We start from the raw sequence: 19,735 nt of genomic DNA on the forward strand, positions 1-19,735 counted from the left end.
CGTCATTTACTGCACGCGCTCGCCCCCTACTGTCCAATGCTGCTCATCGCACTTTGTGTCCATTCATTTATTTTACTTATTTATTTTACTTATTTACCCTGCCTATCGCCCGATGTAGCTGAGATTGGCACAGCATCCACCGCGACCCTCTGGTGGAGGATAAAGCGGTATATGATGACTGATGACTGGTTGATGCATCTATAAATGAGATAATTTATGTATGCATTTTTAGATATTATCAATATTCAAGAGTCAAAGGTCAATTTTGTGTACTGTATATATGTATATAAAAACAATATTAAAATTACAGTTTATTTAACTGAGAATTTAATGTGAGGGAGAACCATCCATGGTAATAAAAGAGGTAATTTTCTATGTTGACACTATTAACATTTTTTTATTATTTTTATTATTATATGTACTATTTTGTGTCTTTGTTTTTCAATATTAAACCGAATGATTGGGATTTGTCTTTCAACCACGTATGAACGTCCAACCGGAAGGCATGTACATGGTCTGTAGTTGCACTATTGTTTGGGATTAATTAAAGGGATACATGCTTTTTTTATTATTATTATTTTTAATGTGTGTCATTTGCTTAAGAGGGTACGGGTAATTTAAAATACATAGTTCTTAGTTTTGTGACCCTGTATTTATTACAGAGAGTTGTTAGCTAGTAACAACTCTCAAGCAAGCTAAAGGCTGCAATGGAATATTCAACATAAACTCCATTACCCATAAGCCTCCGTGTGTGGGACGTACAGATGTAAGCTGAAGCCTGGTTGAGGCAGTCCAGCCAGAGGCCATATTGAAATCTATGAAGTCTGCCTGCACTTTGGTGGAATTGAGTGTCTATCGTTTAAGGAGTCTTTTAATCGCTGTCCCGGAGTTATAGCCTAGTGATTGTGCCAGGCATTCCACTTGAGACCCTGCCACGTCTGGACGGCAAGTTGTCTCGCTCATTTTGTGGAAAAAAAATGAGTCCAACCGATGCTAAACGAGGGGCTAAACGCAGGAAGAACAAGCGGGGCGGTGGCAGTAGCTGCAGTGCTGTCTGCAACACCAACGGTGGCAAGGCCGGGGTTGCCTCGGCCCTGGGCTGTGCGGGAACAACAACACCTGCCTCTGTCGTCAGCTTCTTGACGCCCGGGAGCACAGGCACCGGGAACATGGGGTCCATCACGGGCTTAAACGGAGAGGTGAGAGAGTCGCACAGTGTAAACCGGTGCATGTCAGAACTGGGATGAACAGACAGCAGCAGTATCATTGTCACACATCAGATGTGGGCCCCGATACTGATGCGAGGAAGGCAGCTAGCTCACTAACATATGCAACGTAGGTAGAAATTGACCGGCTTAATTATCACTAATGCTGCCTGCGACGTCTTGTCATGGAACAACCTGCCGGTTAGCGAGTCGTTACAGTTAGCTGTGTCGTTAAACTACCGTTAAGATGTAATTACACAGTCGGAAACATTAGCCTACATCTGCCTTGGCCGCGACTACCATCGTTAGCATACGAGAATATATCGTAGCGGAATCGACAACAAGTGGGGCAGCACGGTTGATTATTTTGAGCATATACAATTCATGTAGGTGGTGATGACATTGACTGAGCCACGATTAATCACCAGCGTCATTAGGTTCAACACAGTCGGCCCAAACAGTACTATAACACAGATAAACATTGATGCTAACTGATGCTAACTCTGTACTGACAACTACTGCTGCTGCCCCGTCGGGCCTGTGTGTTTTCTATAAGCTGATCTTCCACACTTTGCTGTTTATAAATGTGAAAGCAGTTTACAGTATTTTTTCAAATAGTTGACAATGTTTCAAAGTGGTTCACGGTTATGCCATATTTGCCTTATATATGTTTAACCATAACTCAAACTCAAGATGTCCAGGTTAGCTTAGTTATACTTTCAGTATTCCTCCATATCCATGTTTCAGTTAATACTAGTTAATTAATTGTTTGTTACTTTATTTCAGGCACAAAATAGGAACAACTATTAGGGCTACATGATAGTAGAAAAACCTGTGTGTGTGCAAAACTGCACAATAACATTGTTGTATGTAATTGAAATGATGATATGACTTACTGTGAACTCAAGTATACAGTAAATGTCATTCTGTTTTGGGTTCATGCCAACATAAGTTAGTTTCCAGTCCAACATGGTTTTAATTTGGGGTGCACCATATTGGACTTTTTGTCGATATGCCTATAAATCGGGAGTGCTTGTGCCGATAACCGATATTTATCTATACGTTTTTCCCTGTGCCCAACTGCAGAGGTAATTTAGTCTTTTCTGTTGTGAAATTTTTGCATACTAATGTCGCAGTACATAATTTACTTCATTGAGCTAAATAAATAAAACTAAAAAAATGTTTTAGCTAGTAGTTAGATTGGCAGATCTTAGTGTGTTTGCCAATATCCGATAATACGCCTGGAGACATATTCTGCTACTCTGAACAAAAATATTCCTCATTACCTGAGAGCAAGTAGGGATGGGGTAGCTCAGTGGTTAAGACTGGTACCCTGTGTGCAGGGACATTGTGGTCACCGGTTCAACTCCACCCCTGACAGTTTGTACTCAAGTCCCTTATTATATGTTTTTTTTTTTATTTGTAATACATTGTGCAGCATATAACATATATATACTGTACATATATAGATTGGAGCACTTACTCCTAAAATACCACATAGATACACATTCTTCAGAGGAAGCCACATGGAAATCATAAATATGAATATATGAACACAACCCTCACCATCCATTGTGGTGACATGTTCCCTCACCCAGTACAATTGATCTGATAACCTATATAGTTTCTTGTTTGGCTAAAAGAATACTGAGAATTATAGTATTCAGTCACGGTATAGCACCATGAACAGGTATTTAACATTCTGAATCATCAAGTCAACATCCTCTTAAACCCTGCTGCTGGTGAGGTCCGAGCTTGGTTTATCACTTGCTCCATGAATTCTAGCTATGGGTTTTTCCATAAATCTTCCATTCAGAAAAGAGATCATCAATTGTGTGATTTTTAAGTCAGTAATTTTCCATCTTGAGCTAATTGAATTAGACTTAGTTTTATGACAGGTGTGAATGATTGGACGGAACATTTAACATGGCACATGCCAATTTGAAGAAGTTAAATTAGATTTATATTTAAAAAGAGTTTGCCCCAATGTTAAGCTGAATATTAATTCAGCAACAAGCATGTTTAAAAAGATAATTGTCAATCAAAACAAGTCATGTATCGCATAAATTAACAAGCTTTATAGGCGGTGTCTGGGTTGGAGTATCGTAGTTGCATTAGAAGATTTAGGATTTTAATATAGTGATCTGAGAACTGACAAATCTCCATTATACAACTTAGGTTTGTACTAAAACAAAACTAACCTAGTTTATTAATGTAAAGCTAGTTAGTGAGCCTTTGGGGCTAAAAAGTTGAAAATTGTACAGTCATCCTGCCTAGATATTAACTTAATATCAACGAAAACAAAAAACATTACATCAGCCTCATGGTAAATACATGTCCATATTCCTTCAATGTCTTGACCTCTCCCTCCATTCACACACATTTTGCACATCACAAGCATTACATCCACCTTTCCTAATAAAAGAATACACCCAGATAAAAGCTGTGTCAAAAAATGTTAAATATTAAAGCTCGATACGTTTTGGTCATTGAGACAATTAGAAACTAAAATGTTTGTTTACGATAATCAGTATATATTCAGTCAAAAGGGGAATGTTTTTTCTGTGGTTTACTCTTTTTTTTGTCTCATCTATCTGTCACAGTAAGTATTACACTTGTATGTATTAATCTTTTGGAATAGAAAAGTTTTTTATGAAGTCAATTTTCACAAATTATCAGGAAAGCAAATAAAACGTAACTGTGGTGTGATACCACTAGGAGCCAGTCAGGAAATGTCCTGTTGTAATCTGGGTGCAGTGATTCTTAAGTATCCAATCATGAGTCCTAATTACATTTTAGTTGTCACTGTAAAAATCCCCAGTTCCGACTGTTGTTTATCAATTTTCTTCTTTCCATGTACACTACCCACATGGTTCAAAACTCATAGGCCTCACCAAGCATGGAATTGGAATATACTAAGTAATAATTAGCCCACTCACAAAGCCATTCTGCAGTCGATCCTAAAATAAACCATGGGTTTCAAGGAATGTTTAACTCTAACAAATGTCCTAATATAACTTGATAGTTGCTATCAATTGTGTATGTGGAAGGTAGTCACTTCTATATAAACATGGAGCTGTTTGTGTCTCTCAGGTCAACGTGAACAACAGTGTTACACCACAGTTTACAGAAGGACCAGTGAACGCTGACTTCTCCGGAGTCCTTCAGGTAAATTTATATGTTTCAGGAGGTCGCGTAAGAAGAATGTTGATTAAGAAGTCATGTTTTGTCTCAACTTCAGAACACTCAAAAACAACAAGTTCACTCTAATCATTTGCTTTAAATTACATTTTCTGCATTTAATGCAGAATTTAAAACGTTCATTGTCTGATGAACAATTTTAAATATACACCTTCAGTGCTTCAATTTCAGTTTCCTGAAATGAAAATAATACATATCAACAGCAGGACATCAAGACACTCAAACATTTGACTACATGTCTGGGAACAGATTAGTGCCAGTTTCATCATATAGTGACTAGCTGCCCTGTATGACTAATTTTAGACTTGGCAGTGCTTTTATTTTTCTTACAAAAGAGTGAAACACTGTTGCAGAGTGGATTGAATAGAAGCAGCTTTGTAGTATTTGGTCATGTTTCAGTCAACTTCCATTAAAGCATTTCCTTAAGGGGATGATTTGACGTAAGCAAAACTAAATGCAGTTAAAATTATTTTGACCTCTAAAAGTAATAGTTGTACATTATATTCAGTAGAAAACAGGCATAGCCACAGGTCAGTCTGGTTGTACGTACCGAAGCATGTTGAATGTATGTTGTTCTGTTTACATGTTAGTAGTAAGACGTTATTAGTGCTTTTTGTGTTTCTTGTGCAGAACACAATCTTATTCTAAGTTCAAATAGTAAATCTAATCATTCACTCCAACTTGATCAAAATATGTCTTGTGGCTATTATGGAGTTTACTTTGTTTTCAATATAAATGATGATATTTTTTAGGGCTGCTCATTATAATTTTGTGCCACTTACTGAAGGCTGTGCATTTAGAGGAAATTGTTGTGTTCAACATATTTGTATGCAGTGTGTTTCAAATACTTTAAATTATTGAATTACTTGGGTGAATTGAGCAGATATTGAGCAGTTTTGGGTCCAGAATAATTCAAAGTAAAAATAAATTGCTTGACATATTCACTCAACATATGAATACATATGAACCACTGTATTTGTGAATATCATTGTTGCCTGCTAATACATTTCCTTTTCTACTCTCTTCTAAAATACCCACTAAAGACCCCTTTCACGTTTGGCTTGAACCAGCGGGCGCCCTACACAGCTGGTGATCGCTGCCTCTTATGTCGATGTGAGCGTAAAGACAGTGCTGTGCCTTCAGAGGCAGGGATCTCGGGCCAGAATGGTACGGCACAGCCCACCAAGACACCCAGTGCTCTCCAGCTACCTTTGTGGGTGTGCTCCAACTGCAGGCGCACAGTTGAAAAGGAGGATCGACACACTGCTCTGGAGCAGTCGTTGGGGGTAAGTGTAAAGCATTTAAAATTATTTATTTCAAATTGCCACTGAAGTGAATATGTGTTTGTTGCTGTAGTAGAGGAACTGCAAGTCCTTTGGTTTTCTGTGTGATTTCACAGTTTCTGTACTGATGCCGCGTTATTGGCAGTTTCACTCCCACAGCTGGGTTTTGTCTTCCAGTGGAAGATGCAAGTGCTGGGTACATTTGGCACCTCTGGTTCTCTGCCAGAAAAGTTGCACTGTGGTTGTTGGTGGCTGTGACCTTGGGGAAGACTCAGGTTGAACCCAAGTTGCTCCTGATGGCTGTGCGTATGTCGGAGATAAATGTGAACGGGTTAATGGCAAAACCGCATTGTTAAGTCCTTAAAGTGGTCATCACTTCTTACCATCATGGTGATATGCAGTTCCTTAGAAAAAGAAACATTGCAGTGGATTAGAAACTTCAACACTGTACACATTCAGATTGCGTTGGATCTTCTTGGTGTGTCTTCAAAGATATACCTTACTTTGTTTCATTTTATTTTACTATTTAGTACTTATTAGATTTCCTTTATGCATTAGCACATGAGTGTAAATACCCGCTCAGATCTATGCCATATAGAGGCCTTGATTTCTAAGTATAATGTGTCTTCACATAAGGAGCAGCACATGGTATGTGCTCAGCGTAAGTCTTTGTAAAGATAATGCAGATTTAGCTGTGGAAAAATCTTGTGATTCATCTTTTTAGCTGGGAAAACAAAAGTTGCTTTTCTTCTTCATGGTTGGGCTTTTTTTTTAAAGTTTTTATAGCTTGTAATTAATAACGTATTTGACTGTTATGAGTGTCAAACTGCAGAATTTATAAAAAGATGATAATTTTTTTAAATTTATTACAAGTATTTATTTTTAGTGCCTGATTTTAGTGTCTCGCTTGATCAAGTGAAATGTAATGAGCAGGACAGTTGTGTTTTTTTTATATGATATAGACAGTGATGATTTCATATTATTTTTCAAGCACTGCCTCAAAGCCCTACCTCACTCTGTGATTCTGCCATAAATAAAATTATATTTGCATTAGTTCATTGATTTATCATGCACTACAGTACAAACGTGCAAGTCGAATAATGCAAATCCTTTAAGACCTTATATAGCTGTATATGTGACTTTCTGGATCTGGTCCATATCATATTGATCTATGTATTCTCTTATATTAAGGCTTGTCAGGTGTGTAAGAGGTTACATTTCCTCAGTTGTAGGTGTAGGTGTGTGTGGCTTGGGTTTGGTTTCCTCCTAAATGTATTGTTCCATTGCATCCTCAACAGGGAGGGTACTATGCTGAGTCACAATACTGTGGCAGGGCTGTCAACAAGGCTAGAATCACTAGGAAGCTTTAACTGTGAGGCAGCTGCAGAAAGTGTACATTAAAGGTGATTTTTACATAAATATATAGCATAGGTCCAGGGAACGAGTAATGATTAGATCAGAAACCACTCAGGATTATGTCTCTGCATTGTTGAGGTTAGAAAAGTTGGTCACTGGTAAATAAAATGGCTCTTTTCGTAGATTCCGGCCTATTTAAGGACATATTTTTTTTAATGTCATTGTAGAAAGTGACTAAGATGAAGTGGTTTGTGTGTGTTAATCCTCATTCATATCATATGCTGTATTTTGTGTTATCTATACATTCCTCTCCTTGTGTGGTGCAGCATTGTTTAAACTTAAAAAACTTTCTTACACAGAGCCAGGACTTCCTTTTGCACATGCCTGTGGGTAATGGAAACCTGGTCCAGGAGGCAGCCACAGCAGACAGACTGACCACTGCTGCACCGACACTACCCATGCTCCCTGCCCCGGACCTTACCGCATCAATATCTGCTGATACAGTGTGCAGCTGTGAAGCCTGCAATGAGAGGCGGTCAGTTCAGATTTAACTAAATTTCCTATTCACTTTTGTAAGTTTTAGTTTTAAGCCTGAATTATACTCGATCGATACAACCGTTTCAAACATGTTGAGTAAGACTAATTGTTAGTTACTATGTCCATTCAGATGTTTCATCTTCATTTGTCTGATCAAAAGATATTTTTGTTGCTGTCTTGGTTGATTCAACAGAAGTGTTGCCTCTCATAGTTTCTTGCACACCTACCATCCTCTCAGTATAAGTAAATTGATCAGTATGACACAATGTAAAATGACAACTGAAAGAGCCAGGCTGAAGGTATTTGGTTACACAGAGACAATAAAAGCATAGAGCAACAGAGTAAAAATCAGGCTTTGGTCTAATTCTTAACAAATAACTTGATGAATAAACAATAAATTGATGTCCTGACTTACAGGGAGATCTCCGCCGAGTCAGAGAGAGAGTCACAGCAGCTGCAGAACCACTGGTCGGAGGTTCGATACTTGGTCCGCTGCATCTATCGTCAGACAGGAACACCACTAGCAGATGACCATGACCAGCCAGAGAGAGACAAGGAGGGCATGAAAGAACTGGTGGACAGGTATAACAACACGGCGTCACACTTTTTCTATTAGGTTATGCATCCACTAGGGGGCACTACTGATATTCAAAGGCTTGAATGTTGAAGTAAAAGGAAGTTAAGTAGAAACAAATAAGCCTGAAAGCTTTCAGAAGCAGTGCTGTATTGAAACAACTCTGCTCCACTCTGTAATCGGTCAGGTAACTTCCTTAATGTGATGCATTTCCTATTGAAACAACATGATAGACCATGCTATGAGTCATTGGTGGAACATGTAAACTTTAGGGAGATTAATGAGAGAAAACCTGTTTCCACTTTTTTCTTTTGCTTTTATTTCCTCCACCAAGGTTATGTTTTTGGCTGCATTATTTTTGAGAAGCATAACTTGAAACATAAAGGATGGATTTTGGATTAAATTTTCTGGGGATTTCCAAAGGATGTAATGATAGGGTTTTGGTTAAGATCCAGATTTAGGATTTTTGTGAGATAGGGGAGTGTACTGACACTGAGAAAATGAGTGATATCTGAGTGTTTTCTCTAGGCTTTTGTGTACTTGTTTGCTTGTCTGTTTAACTTGTAAGCTCAACTTCTTTCATTCCCTTGTGCAGACTTTGTGAGAAGGACCCCTACCAACTATATCAGCGGTTGGAGCAGCAGGCGCGTGAATATGTCTTGGAAATGAAGGTGCGGCTACTGAAGCACCTTTCTGCAGGCTCCAAGACGGCGGGACAATCGGGGACCGTAGCCACAGCGCATGGTCCTCCTCAGGCCCACCAGTTCATCTCCCTGCTGCTGGAGGAGTACAGTGCCCTCTGTCAAGCTGCACGCACCATCAGCAGCTTCTTACTCACCCTGGTCAGTTTGTCTTTTTGTGGAACCAAAGCTTTTGTGTTGGTCGCAGAATACATGTTGTTTGGCATGTTACTACATTACTGTGTTTGGAATATCCATTACTTACAGTGTCTTTGTTACTGTCATTGTCAACTTGTAACCGGAACCATTTTTGTTTCCTTAGGAGAATGAGCACCTAAAGAAATTCCAGGTGACATGGGAGCTGCACAACAAGCACCTTTTTGAGAATCTGGTGTTCTCTGAACCCATCTTGCACAGCAGTTTACCTACGCTAGTTGCACAGCTGAAGTAAGAGTTTTTGTAAAACAAATTAAACTTAAACTCAAGATTTTTCTTGTCCGCATGTAATGCTGACTTACTTTTATGTGCCTTTTGGCTTATCTTAACCATTTCTTTTACAGACATGGCACAGCCTCCCATGATTCATACAATGAAGACATGTATAGGACCTTGTTAGAGAGCTACCAACAGCTGCAGCAGGACATGGCGTCAGTGGCGGCTGATTGGCAGGAGTGTGAGAAGAGGATTGACGACTATGTAGACGAACAGGTACGAACATTCAAGATGATGCACAAATGTGTTTGATACAGAAAGTAAAAGCAGTTATGAAAAAGGAATTGTTGATCAAGATGTAAGGTTGTGACTCTTCTGCAGCTGCTTTTTAAGGTGGAGGGACAGAGTCTTACCAACCAAAGAACAGAGCCACACAAGTCCTTGATCAGCAAAAATGTAAGAGATTTTAATTTATGTGTACACACAGCCATGGTGTTTTTCTATTTCTAATTCATGGATGTGTATGTTTCCATTTCAGACATTGAAGAGTAAGCAGAGGATGTTGAAGGAGGACTGGGAGTTTTTTAAACAGAGGAGATTTATCGAAGAACAGGTACAGTCCATGAGTATGAAGCCTTCAGTTGTTCAGAACATTCCTCCACTACAGAGCTTTTAATTTTTTTCCTTCTACAGTTACCAAACAGTCAGAAGCCCCCCAGTGGAGATAACAACTTCACAGACACTATGAGGATGCTCTCGTCTCGTCTGAGTATTCCAGATTGTCCAAACTGCAATTATCGGAGAAGGTGAGGACTTCCCACAGGATTTATTTCACTGTATTTGTAGCACATGCATATGTGCACATTACCCATGCAAATGACTTGTGGATAAACTAAAGAAATTTCGTTTATTGAAGATAAATGAACATTTTTGTCCTTACCTAACCTACAGGTGCACGTGTGACGACTGTAGTCTCTCGCACATCCTTACATGTGGCATCATGGACTCCCCCATCGCTGAGGACCTCCACATCAAGCTGCCTCTACAGGGAGAGCCGCCTCGTGATTACATGACCGAGATTCACCCCCCCAGCCTCTCCTCTGGCAGTTCAGCATCCGGCTCCAACTCGAGTTCTCCCATCACCATTCAGCAACATCCAAGGCTCCTTCTGCCTGAAGGGGATAACAACACATTGTTAGTCAGCCAGACACATCACCAATCCTACAGCTCATCTGATAAAACCACAGTTTACACCCTCATAACCGGACTACTCTTGTCTCTCCTCTTCTAGTATTAGTGATGATGATGAAGTGCCTCCATTGTCCAGTAAGTTTGGGGACATCTATCCTATGACTGGCTATGAGGAGAGTAGTGTCGTGACGGCTGCTGTGAATGGCCTCCACAATGACCTCAACGGGGAAGGAGAAAATATGGCCCTAAAGGCAGGGGTAAGTTTGTTCCGTTTGTCAAGAGTAGTTGTGAATTCCCCCCCTGCTGAGTTTCTGGATGACAAAACTAATTATGAGTGTGTTGATGGTAATTTTTGGAAATGTTTTGTGTGTCCCAGTCTCCTCACATTACCAGCAGCAGTAGTTCATCAGAAGGTGATGAGGAGGAAGCTGATGGTGAGGTTGGCGGTGAGCCTCTTGGGCAGCAGGAGGAACTTTCCTTGGGAAAGAACAGCAGTCCTCCACCCATGTACAACCACCAACAGGTATTTGCACACTGTCATATGAACCCATGGCACACAGGAAGTACTGTTTGTTTTAATATGTTTATGGGTGTGCTCCAATATTCACATCTTTTAAGTGCCCATTTGCCTCAGTACTTGACTCTGGCACTGACCAGTCTTCATTTTTGACGTGCATGGTCAGTTGTCTTTTATCAAGGGCCCATACACATGAGGATGAGATTAGGGTCATTTTCTTACGTTTTTACAACCATAGGAAATCAATGATGTCATAGCCCAGCCTCCCTCTCTCTCACTGTAGCTAGTCTTTTTGAAGGGTGTCATGTGTATGAAGACATTTTTTTTTAAACAACATTGTGTTGATCAAAAACGTTTTTAAGAACGAAAAAGTGTGGTAATTTGTGGTCAAAACTGGCTTTGCCGCATACACCATCACACACACCACACCATGAACCTGGACAGTAAGTGTCACTAATAACATGGCTGCCAGCAAGTACACAGATTTTAGCCAAATTAGCAAAAGGCTCGCTTAATAGATGTCTGCATGACTTTTTCTAACTGTTAAGAAAATACCGCACAGAAGTTCAAATGTTTTATCTTGTGACTTCTGTGTTTGAAATCCTTTGTTCAGATTTACCTCAGTGACACACACTTGCCAAAAATCAGGAAGCATGTAGACCAGTAGCTCCCGTGTCTCTACTAGCTAAAAACACAGATTCACTATGGAATGAGGGTCATACATCCACATTTAGAAAAAAAAAAACAAAAAAAAAACAGAACTATCTCTTAAAATACATGATATGTATTTGTGTGACCACTCTCAGGTTGAACAGGTCCAGCATGCCTGCGAGTGCCACGTATGCAACCAGGATCCCAGCTCCTCTACCCTGGGCCTTGCCACATGTCTGCCTCCAAGTCGGCTCCATGCTCCTCCACCTCCTGCTGTCGGACACCAGTTCTTCACAGATACCAAGACTCCCCCTGCACACCCTGCCCTCCACCTCTACCCCCACATCCACGGTCACCTGCCCCTACACAACTTCTCCCGGCCCCTACTGCACCCCACACTCTACCCACCCAGTCCTCCTCTCACGCACAGCAAGGTGAGGATAATTTCAAAAAAGGCCATACATTCATAAGGTCACTCTTAAATTATTTTTACTTTCTTTTTCAGTGTGTAAAATCACAGGTTATAGTCACTTTAAGGGAAATTTCCATATCATTGGGGATTTTTTTTTAGGTTCGAGGAACAATACTAAGCTTAGTTTCACTGTTATTATCATAGTCTGCCACAAGGGGTCAGACTGAATCTTATCTGAGAAAGCAAATCAGAACTGCCCCAACAGCACAAAACAGTTCATCTCGTAAACCTGTGGTTTTTTTTTTTACAACTTCTGTGTTTCTTCCTATAGCCTCTGCCCCCAAGCTCAACAACAAGCCACTCAGCAGCCAAGCAGCCAGCTTTCAGCCCGTCGTTACCAGAGCACGTCTACCAGAACTGCTTTAGCAGCACAGGTGGAACAGGAGACTGGAACAGCTCACTGCAGTGCCTGTCTCTCAAGTTTGAGAACTTGTGGGACGCTGCTGTGATGAAAAGCTGGAATCCATCTGTGCTGTTGCCCGAGTCCCTGCCAGGTGAGACACTCCGGTGCACCAGACATGCTCAATAAAACCCCTTTCACACTCAAAATTAGTGAATATACCCCAGGATTTTTAAACCATCCCCATTCCCAGTGGTTATTCTGCCATGCGGTGTGTTTGTCACTCCTGCGAAATAGTCTGGGATCACCTGTGCATGAATTGTGATGCTACGGTCAAGCTGGAAACAAAATGAGTCATTGGAAAAGAAATTCTATACTCAAGTCTCTCTATAAATCCATCATTAAGATGATCCGATTGATTAAATAAATGATAATGAGCACCGTCCCATTTTTAAAAAAAAAAAAAGTAAGGATCAGAGCATGGCCCTAAACTGACGCATATCTGGCCAGTTCTACAAAACAGTTGAAATCACACTATGAGATTCACATTTCTACTTAATCGACAGATGACATGCTTGGACCACCTCTCGCTGATGTTCCTCTCCCTCCAACCTCATCCATTGGCCCCCAAGGGGAACACCCTTCACTGCCCAATCCTGTGCCCGCTTCCTCATCACTGTCATCGTCATCACTATCATCGTCGTCATCGTGCTCCTCTTCAGAAGCCAAAGAGCAGAAGAAGAGCGGTGCCAAGAAGAAATGTCTCTACAATTTCCAGGATGCCTTCATGGAGACCAACCGAGTAGTGATGGCCACCTCCGCTTCCATGTCCTCCGTGTCCTGCACTGCCACCACTGTCCAGTCAAGTAATAACCCACCCATCCACCTAGCATCCAAAAGACCCAACTCTTTAGGTAATATAGGAGGGTAGGAGCAATGCTTAGGTTTGTATAGGTGAATCATTTAATGTGTTTAATTGCAGCACTTAGGAAACTGGGGTTTTAGGGGTGTGGCGTGAACTGCCGAATCCACCAAGGAAAGTGTTTTTGAGTGGAAAGACATAAATCTTCACCAATCATCTTTTTTTTCAGGGGAAAAAAAAGTCCCACTAAGATTAATCTTTTTCTATTAAACCAATTTGTTATATTCATTGGTTTCTAGTTTAATTTAATGTAAGCCTCGAGTTCTGAGTGTTTCAAATTTGACGTTCAAGCTTTTGGAGACCTGTACACCAGTTTGACTCACTGCATCTTTGTCTCCTCTAGATGATGTATTTCACAATTTAGGTAAAGAGGACCACCGGCAGCCAGCTCCTGTCACCCCTAGAAACGGCTCCACGGGTTTGACCCCCCTCCCTCCGCTCTCTGGCCCTGCGCTGCCCCCAGCACCCACACACCTTCCCACAATGGGATCACAGCCCTTCCCAAAGATGGCCGCCCCAGCCCCAGACTTTGTAGAAGCCCACCAAGGTCTGTGTCTCCCTCCTGCAGAGCCTCCAGCCTCCTCAACAGATGGTCCTGTCAGTGCCCCGCCAAGTGTCTGCAGGTAAGACACCAAAGAAACCTAACACGAGTGACCGATGCTGATCGCCTGGAAAGGTGGTGTTGTTGTTTTGCGTCTCATCGTGTCTTATTCTTTCCAGTGACCCTGACTGTGAGGGCCATCGCTGTGAGGGGAATGGGGCGTATGAGCACCAGCCATACGATGGAGAAGAGAGTCAGGACGAGGACAGTTGTTCTGAGCATAGCTCCTCCACCTCCACCTCCACCAACCAGAAAGAAGGAAAGTACTGCGACTGCTGCTACTGCGAGTTCTTCGGGCATGGCGGGGTATGACACGTTTCTTCTCAAGTTTCAGTTCATTTTAGGTTTACTCAATTGATTTTAAATGATTCTTCATGGTTTATGTAGCGTTTGACTATTTTACTGATAGTGTTGTTTTTGCTTGCTTCACCCAGCCCCCAGCTGCTCCCACCAGTCGAAACTATGCAGAGATGCGGGAAAAGCTACGACTGCGTCTCACGAAGCGCAAAGAGGAGCAGCCAAAGCGTGAGGAACATCAGCCGGTGATAGAGCGGGATAATGGGGTGGAGGACCACAGGCGGGTAGAGGACCTGTTGCAGTTCATCAATAGCGCCGACAGTAAACCGGCCTCCAGTTCTAAGGCAGCGAAACGGGCCAGGCATAAACTGAAAAAGGTGAAGGTCTCTCTCTGAAAGAATCTCCAGTTGATGTCCATCCATTCAAAATATTTAAAACTAGGAAAATAAATGAATACTATAATATCATGCAGGTTTAGTTTTGGCCCACAACCAAGATTTTTAAGCGTAAAAGTGTTAATGTTGCTGTAAACATATGTCTCTCTATGTGCTTCAGATGGAGGAGAAAGCTCGTCTGGAGGCAGAGGCCCGTGAGAGGGAGGAGCAGCTGATGTTGGAGGAGCAGCAACGGCGACAGCGACAGGAAGAGGAAGAGGCAGCTCTTCAAAAGGAACTGCTCCGGCTGCAGGAGCTGCAACAACATCGTGCTGCAAAGAAGAAAAAGAAAGAGAAAGCGAAGGAGAACACAGCACCCCCTCAAAACAACCCACAGCCCCTTAAACAGACAGCTCAGAACGTCCTAGATAATCTTCAGAATGGAAAGTCACAGCTGCTTCAAACCCTCATTCGCCTCCCTGACCAGAGGGACCCTAGATTCAACCCTGCACCCCAATCCAATACACAGCACAGCCCCAAATGCACCGCTGATAAAGGCTTAACTGCTGAGACCAACATCCCCAACACTCCAGCCACTCTCCACAACGGCACTTCTACACCTCACCATGATATCAACAGCAAAGTTAAGGCCAAACACTCTGTTAAAGTGGCCTCTTGTGAGGCTGCTGTAAAGAAAGCCACAGAGTTGCCCAAGAGCTCAGGTGTTATGACAAAGTTAAGCAACGGCAGCATCCCCACCGCTTCAAAGGACACCAAAGCGACACAAGTCAGACCTGTCGAGGTTCTGACTCCTCTCCAAACCACTGAATTTAGAAGGGAGGACAAGAGCAACAACAGAAGTCTGAATGGAAAAAGACACCAGCTGCAGCAACAGCCCCTGACCCAAATAAAGGAGGACAGGAGAAGTTCACCTGTGTCGAACCCCTCTCCGTCTCCCCCACCAGCCTCGCAGTCTGAGCAGACCCAGCAGAACGGCAAACTTCCCAGTGCAGAGTCACCGCAGCCCAAAGGCAAGAACAAGAAGAACAAGAAGAAGAAGGGGGACAAGATGAACAGCTCGATAGGTTTGTATTTTCATGATTTGTGATGATGTTTTTGAAGATTTGGTTATGTTTTCACCTTTATAATAGCACATACAAGTTTTATCTTAGTGTCACACCTGACCAGAACAGGTGAGGGAAACCGCTTGACTTAATGTCATCACTTTAATCGATTCCTTGCACCTTTTGTGAGAATATACTGTATATGCTGTGCAGATTCCATCTCTTAAGTTTCAGTGTTTTGAGCAGGAAGGACGAGAAATTGCTCAAACTAGATTCACAAACACTGGGGATGGACTTGTTGATCTCTTATGGCCCTGTGGTTTGACGATGTGGCTCTGCAACATTTTCCACTGACAAAGTGGAACTTGTGAGGCCACACGTACAATATCAATATCAGTGATGTTAGCTACTAGTATTGATGTAAAATACTATAATATTCTTTAAAGAAGAATTTACCGGTTCCCCACAGAGATGATTCTAATCCATTTTTTCTGAAATAGAAGCTTATGCCATGTATTTTGTTTTATCTTTTTTAGATGATGTATTCTTGCCCAAAGACATTGACTTGGACAGCACTGAAATGGATGAAACGGAGAGGGAAGTGGAATATTTCAAAAGGTATGTGTACTAAATATAGCCTTTTGACAAATAGGGATGTGATACTTCTTACTAGTGCATTCACTGTTTGAATTCTGTGAACTGAACTGTTTGACAGTGATTAACAGATTAATGGAACAACTGTTGGTGGAAGCAGCTCTTTCAGCAACATAGTCTTACATTTCTACTCATATCTCTTGCATTTCTTATGAAATCGTGCCAAAGTTGGCACTGCACACACCGGTGCCCCGAGTAAATCACCTGCCAAGTTTGGTCAAGTGCTTATTGGACAGGCAGACTACAGGAAGTCCCTTTCTTTTGTAAATAAATGTTATCAAGTTTAAACAAACAAAGAGCTTTTGACCTCTGGTGACATATGGAGAGCATGTGGCATACAGTAAACAATGAAGAAATTGTCTCCTTGAAAGAAAATATGCAAATTTTAAACAGTGGTTTATAAAATGGTAAACATTGAAACAGTTGTGATAAAATCTTTTCTCCTTGATTTACTGTCCAAGCCCTGAGATAGATCATATCATTGATGGCTGTTGGAATATAAAGATATTTAACATGCATTTTAACTCTTAGGACCGGGTCTAGTATTAGTCACACTTGTAATGCTAAGTTAAAAAAGAATAGCTTTTTAAAAGCAAGCTATAAAAGATATTATACATTGTTTTGTTCTACTTTCATTGAGTTGAATATTTTTCACCTTCATCTGACCTAATTAATATAAATAATTTTCAATATACTAAATGCATAGTATTTTTTTGTTTTGCATTATTGTTTTCCCATTATTATGGGGTGTCAATGATTAGTTTTTGTTTTTTTTTGCATTATTATCTTTTGAGCAGCGTCAGATACTCACATACCGCTAAGCATCAAAAAGCTGAGCTGGAAATAACAAGTCATGCGTCATTTTATGTGCATAATTGTCCCTAATTTCTTAATTTTACTTTAACACTCAAGAGCTGTTAAAGTATTAAACCATTTTTTTTGTAATTTTTTGTGTGTCCTCAGGTTCTGCTTGGACTCTGCCCGTCAGACCCGTCAACGACTTTCCATCAACTGGTCAAACTTTAGTTTGAAGAAGGCTACGTTTGCTGCTCACTGAGGGTGTTTTTTGAGGACGGAATCACTACCTTTACAGCTATACCAACCCTCACCTTTCCCATCCACGCCGTTACCTCCACCCAACTGTTGTTCTCCCAGAAGCTCACTCCTGCTGTGCCCAAATCACACCCACGCTGCCTTGCTTTGTTCTCGTCACTGTGTGGTTCCTACACAGACCCATTAGGACTGATCCACCTGCAAAACTGAAACAAAAATGAAAAATGAAATCACTCAAAAAGAATCAGAAAAATGCTACTTTACACTTGATTAACTTTCCTTGTGTGCTTGTGTGCTTTTAGCCTGAGTCGGGCATTTCTCTTGACTGAAAAAGCCATGGTCGGAAATTATTTTCTTATATTGGCTTACCTGTAGTCAAAAGATGCTTTGTCTGGATGGTTCCCTTCCCCAAAAAAAGAGATAATGGAAACTAGAAAAAAAGAGAAATGTAATTAATTAAAAGCTGTATTTGAGATATTGTGGCTCACTATACCATTGTTTCCCGTTCTTAGCACAGCATCTCATCCACATGATTGACAAGGGTATGGGCTTGGTCAGCTGGTCTCCACTCCCTGATCCCACCCACCAACACCTTTATTCACAGAGAGGAGGAAGGCATAATACTTGACAAATGTTCTTTTTTGGTTTTTAAGTTCTGTTTAACAAACTTGAGTAAAAGTGTACCAGTTACAGTTTTTGTTTTCTTGATTTTTGACCTGTAGCCAGCTTGTATCAGAGTACTTTCAGAATGAAATTGAAAAAGAACAATACTCACACTATCAATCTGTTATAGAGTGTATATTGTATTAACACTGAAGCCAAACTGGCTACTTTTAACATATTGTTAAGTAATATTAAATCTTGTCTTTCTTTTTTGAAAGATGGAATACAGTAGTATGGCAGGATTATGTGTCTTGTGTCAAACCTTATTTCCTACACGCAGCAGAAGTTGTAAAACACACATTTTCAGAACAACAGTTTGACATTGTGGGGAAACTTTCAAGATAAGCTCTCCTGTAATTTCCATCCATGTAATATGAGAATACAAAAAGCAGCTGCTTTGTTGCCGGGGCCCCTTTTGCACCTTATGATACATTTATGCTGGAATGATAAATAGATTTTTCACTATTTGATTTATAACTTAGGCCTTTTTGCATTTTAAGTAAAAAGATAAAGCTTCACAGCTGTGGATTCTGGTCACTTTTGAAGTTTTTTTTTTTATGGTTGTAAACTCGATATATTTGAGTGTGTGATTGTTGGTCAGACAGCATTTATTTGACAGGGTTAGCTGCGACTTAAGGGAATAATGACTGACACTTTTATTTATTTAACTGTACTTTGATCAACACTTACTGTATTTAAAAATAAATAAATATATATATATATATATATATATATCGCCCTAGGTTTTTTTTAAATTGGGGCAAAACAAACAACTTAGCTTAGTGTCCAGGGCCCTAAAATGCTTTCTGGACTTGTCAGGTCTGTAACTGAGCCTTAACTCAATTTTGGAAACAACTATAGAAAATAATCGGTTAATACGTTCATCTTTGAAAGAAGTAAATGATGAACTTTCATCACCATTGGACAGTTGGAATTTCCTGTTTCTGGCCCTTGTACTAAGCTAACTGACTGTCGGTTGGTATCAGTGGTCCTCAAACTTTTTATACTAAGTAAAAATACTCAAAATACAGTGGCGTAAATAGGTCGAGCAAAGTCAGCTACAGACTTTTCACAGGGGGCAGATTTATTCACAATAAGATCATTTGCTCTGTCGTCATCCTCCTCTTCCTTCACATACACTTCAGACACAGATGAAGTGAGAGATAAGGCGACTCATGATTATAATTTTGTTATTTGTTTCATTTCCGACACACCTCTGGTCAAAATTCCTCAGCTCTACTCCGATCTCGTAACCTGGAATATACAGTAGAGCCAGCATATTCAAACGGCGGCCCGCGGGCCACATGCGGCCCATAACCAACTTTATAGTGGCCCAGCCAGAAACACTGAGAAAAAACACTTTTCACTGTCCCTCAAAGATTCCTACATAGGTTTGATAGCGTTGATAGTCCTTTTGTGTTCTGTTAAAGGCACTTTTGTGGGCCGTAAAATGACATGTTTAAGTTATTTCAAAGAGAAACAAATGCTAATATTTTGCACCTTTTTCATTTCATGCACCTGAGGTGACAAACTTTTATTTTTTTATTTAAAATAGTTACAGCTAATACTGTTAACTTTTTTACGCACTTTGAGGTGTACAAAGAACTGGTATGTCCAAAATATTTTTTTATTTTATTATATTTTTAATGCACTTTTTCAAGTACTTAT

The 19,735-nt window shown here is 40.6% G+C and overlaps 1 protein-coding gene across 3 annotated transcripts; it reads left to right on the top strand.

The window, feature by feature from the left end:
* The first annotated feature begins 783 nt into the window (after window positions 1–783).
* On the top strand, window positions 784–18,309 carry fam193a (family with sequence similarity 193 member A). Of its 3 annotated transcripts, none has more exons than XM_058640577.1 (23): window positions 784–1,199; window positions 4,299–4,373; window positions 5,450–5,692; window positions 7,405–7,580; window positions 8,000–8,164; window positions 8,752–8,998; window positions 9,159–9,283; window positions 9,397–9,544; window positions 9,662–9,724; window positions 9,807–9,881; window positions 9,962–10,074; window positions 10,220–10,462; window positions 10,560–10,716; window positions 10,836–10,982; window positions 11,783–12,061; window positions 12,371–12,593; window positions 13,006–13,353; window positions 13,705–13,984; window positions 14,082–14,268; window positions 14,397–14,636; window positions 14,815–15,718; window positions 16,234–16,315; window positions 17,315–18,309. In XM_058640577.1, the coding sequence occupies exons 1-23, from the start codon at window positions 978–980 to the stop codon at window positions 17,406–17,408; spliced, it is 4,836 nt and encodes a 1,611-aa protein (XP_058496560.1). In that variant the 5' UTR covers window positions 784–977; the 3' UTR covers window positions 17,409–18,309. The 3 variants fall into 3 exon arrangements, with proteins under 3 accessions (XP_058496560.1, XP_058496559.1, XP_058496561.1); XM_058640576.1 differs by having other exon boundaries at window positions 785–1,199; window positions 9,650–9,724; XM_058640578.1 differs by having other exon boundaries at window positions 785–1,199; window positions 9,650–9,724; window positions 13,006–13,305.
* The last annotated feature ends 1,426 nt before the right edge of the window (window positions 18,310–19,735 follow it).

Source organism: Solea solea, chromosome 10, assembly GCF_958295425.1.
Source record: "Solea solea chromosome 10, fSolSol10.1, whole genome shotgun sequence".
NCBI lineage: Eukaryota > Metazoa > Chordata > Actinopteri > Pleuronectiformes > Soleidae > Solea > Solea solea.

What these genes read in the sequence shown, in the direction of transcription:
- fam193a (XM_058640576.1), top strand. Translation starts at nt 978, where the DNA reads ATGAGTCCAACCGATGCTAAACGAGGGGCTAAACGCAGGAAGAACAAG. An exon ending in ACTTCTCCGGAGTCCTTCAG is followed by an intron (nt 4,374 to 5,449) that starts GTAAATTTATAT and finishes TACCCACTAAAG; the next exon opens with ACCCCTTTCACGTTTGGCTT. An exon ending in CTCTGGAGCAGTCGTTGGGG is followed by an intron (nt 5,693 to 7,404) that starts GTAAGTGTAAAG and finishes TTTCTTACACAG; the next exon opens with AGCCAGGACTTCCTTTTGCA.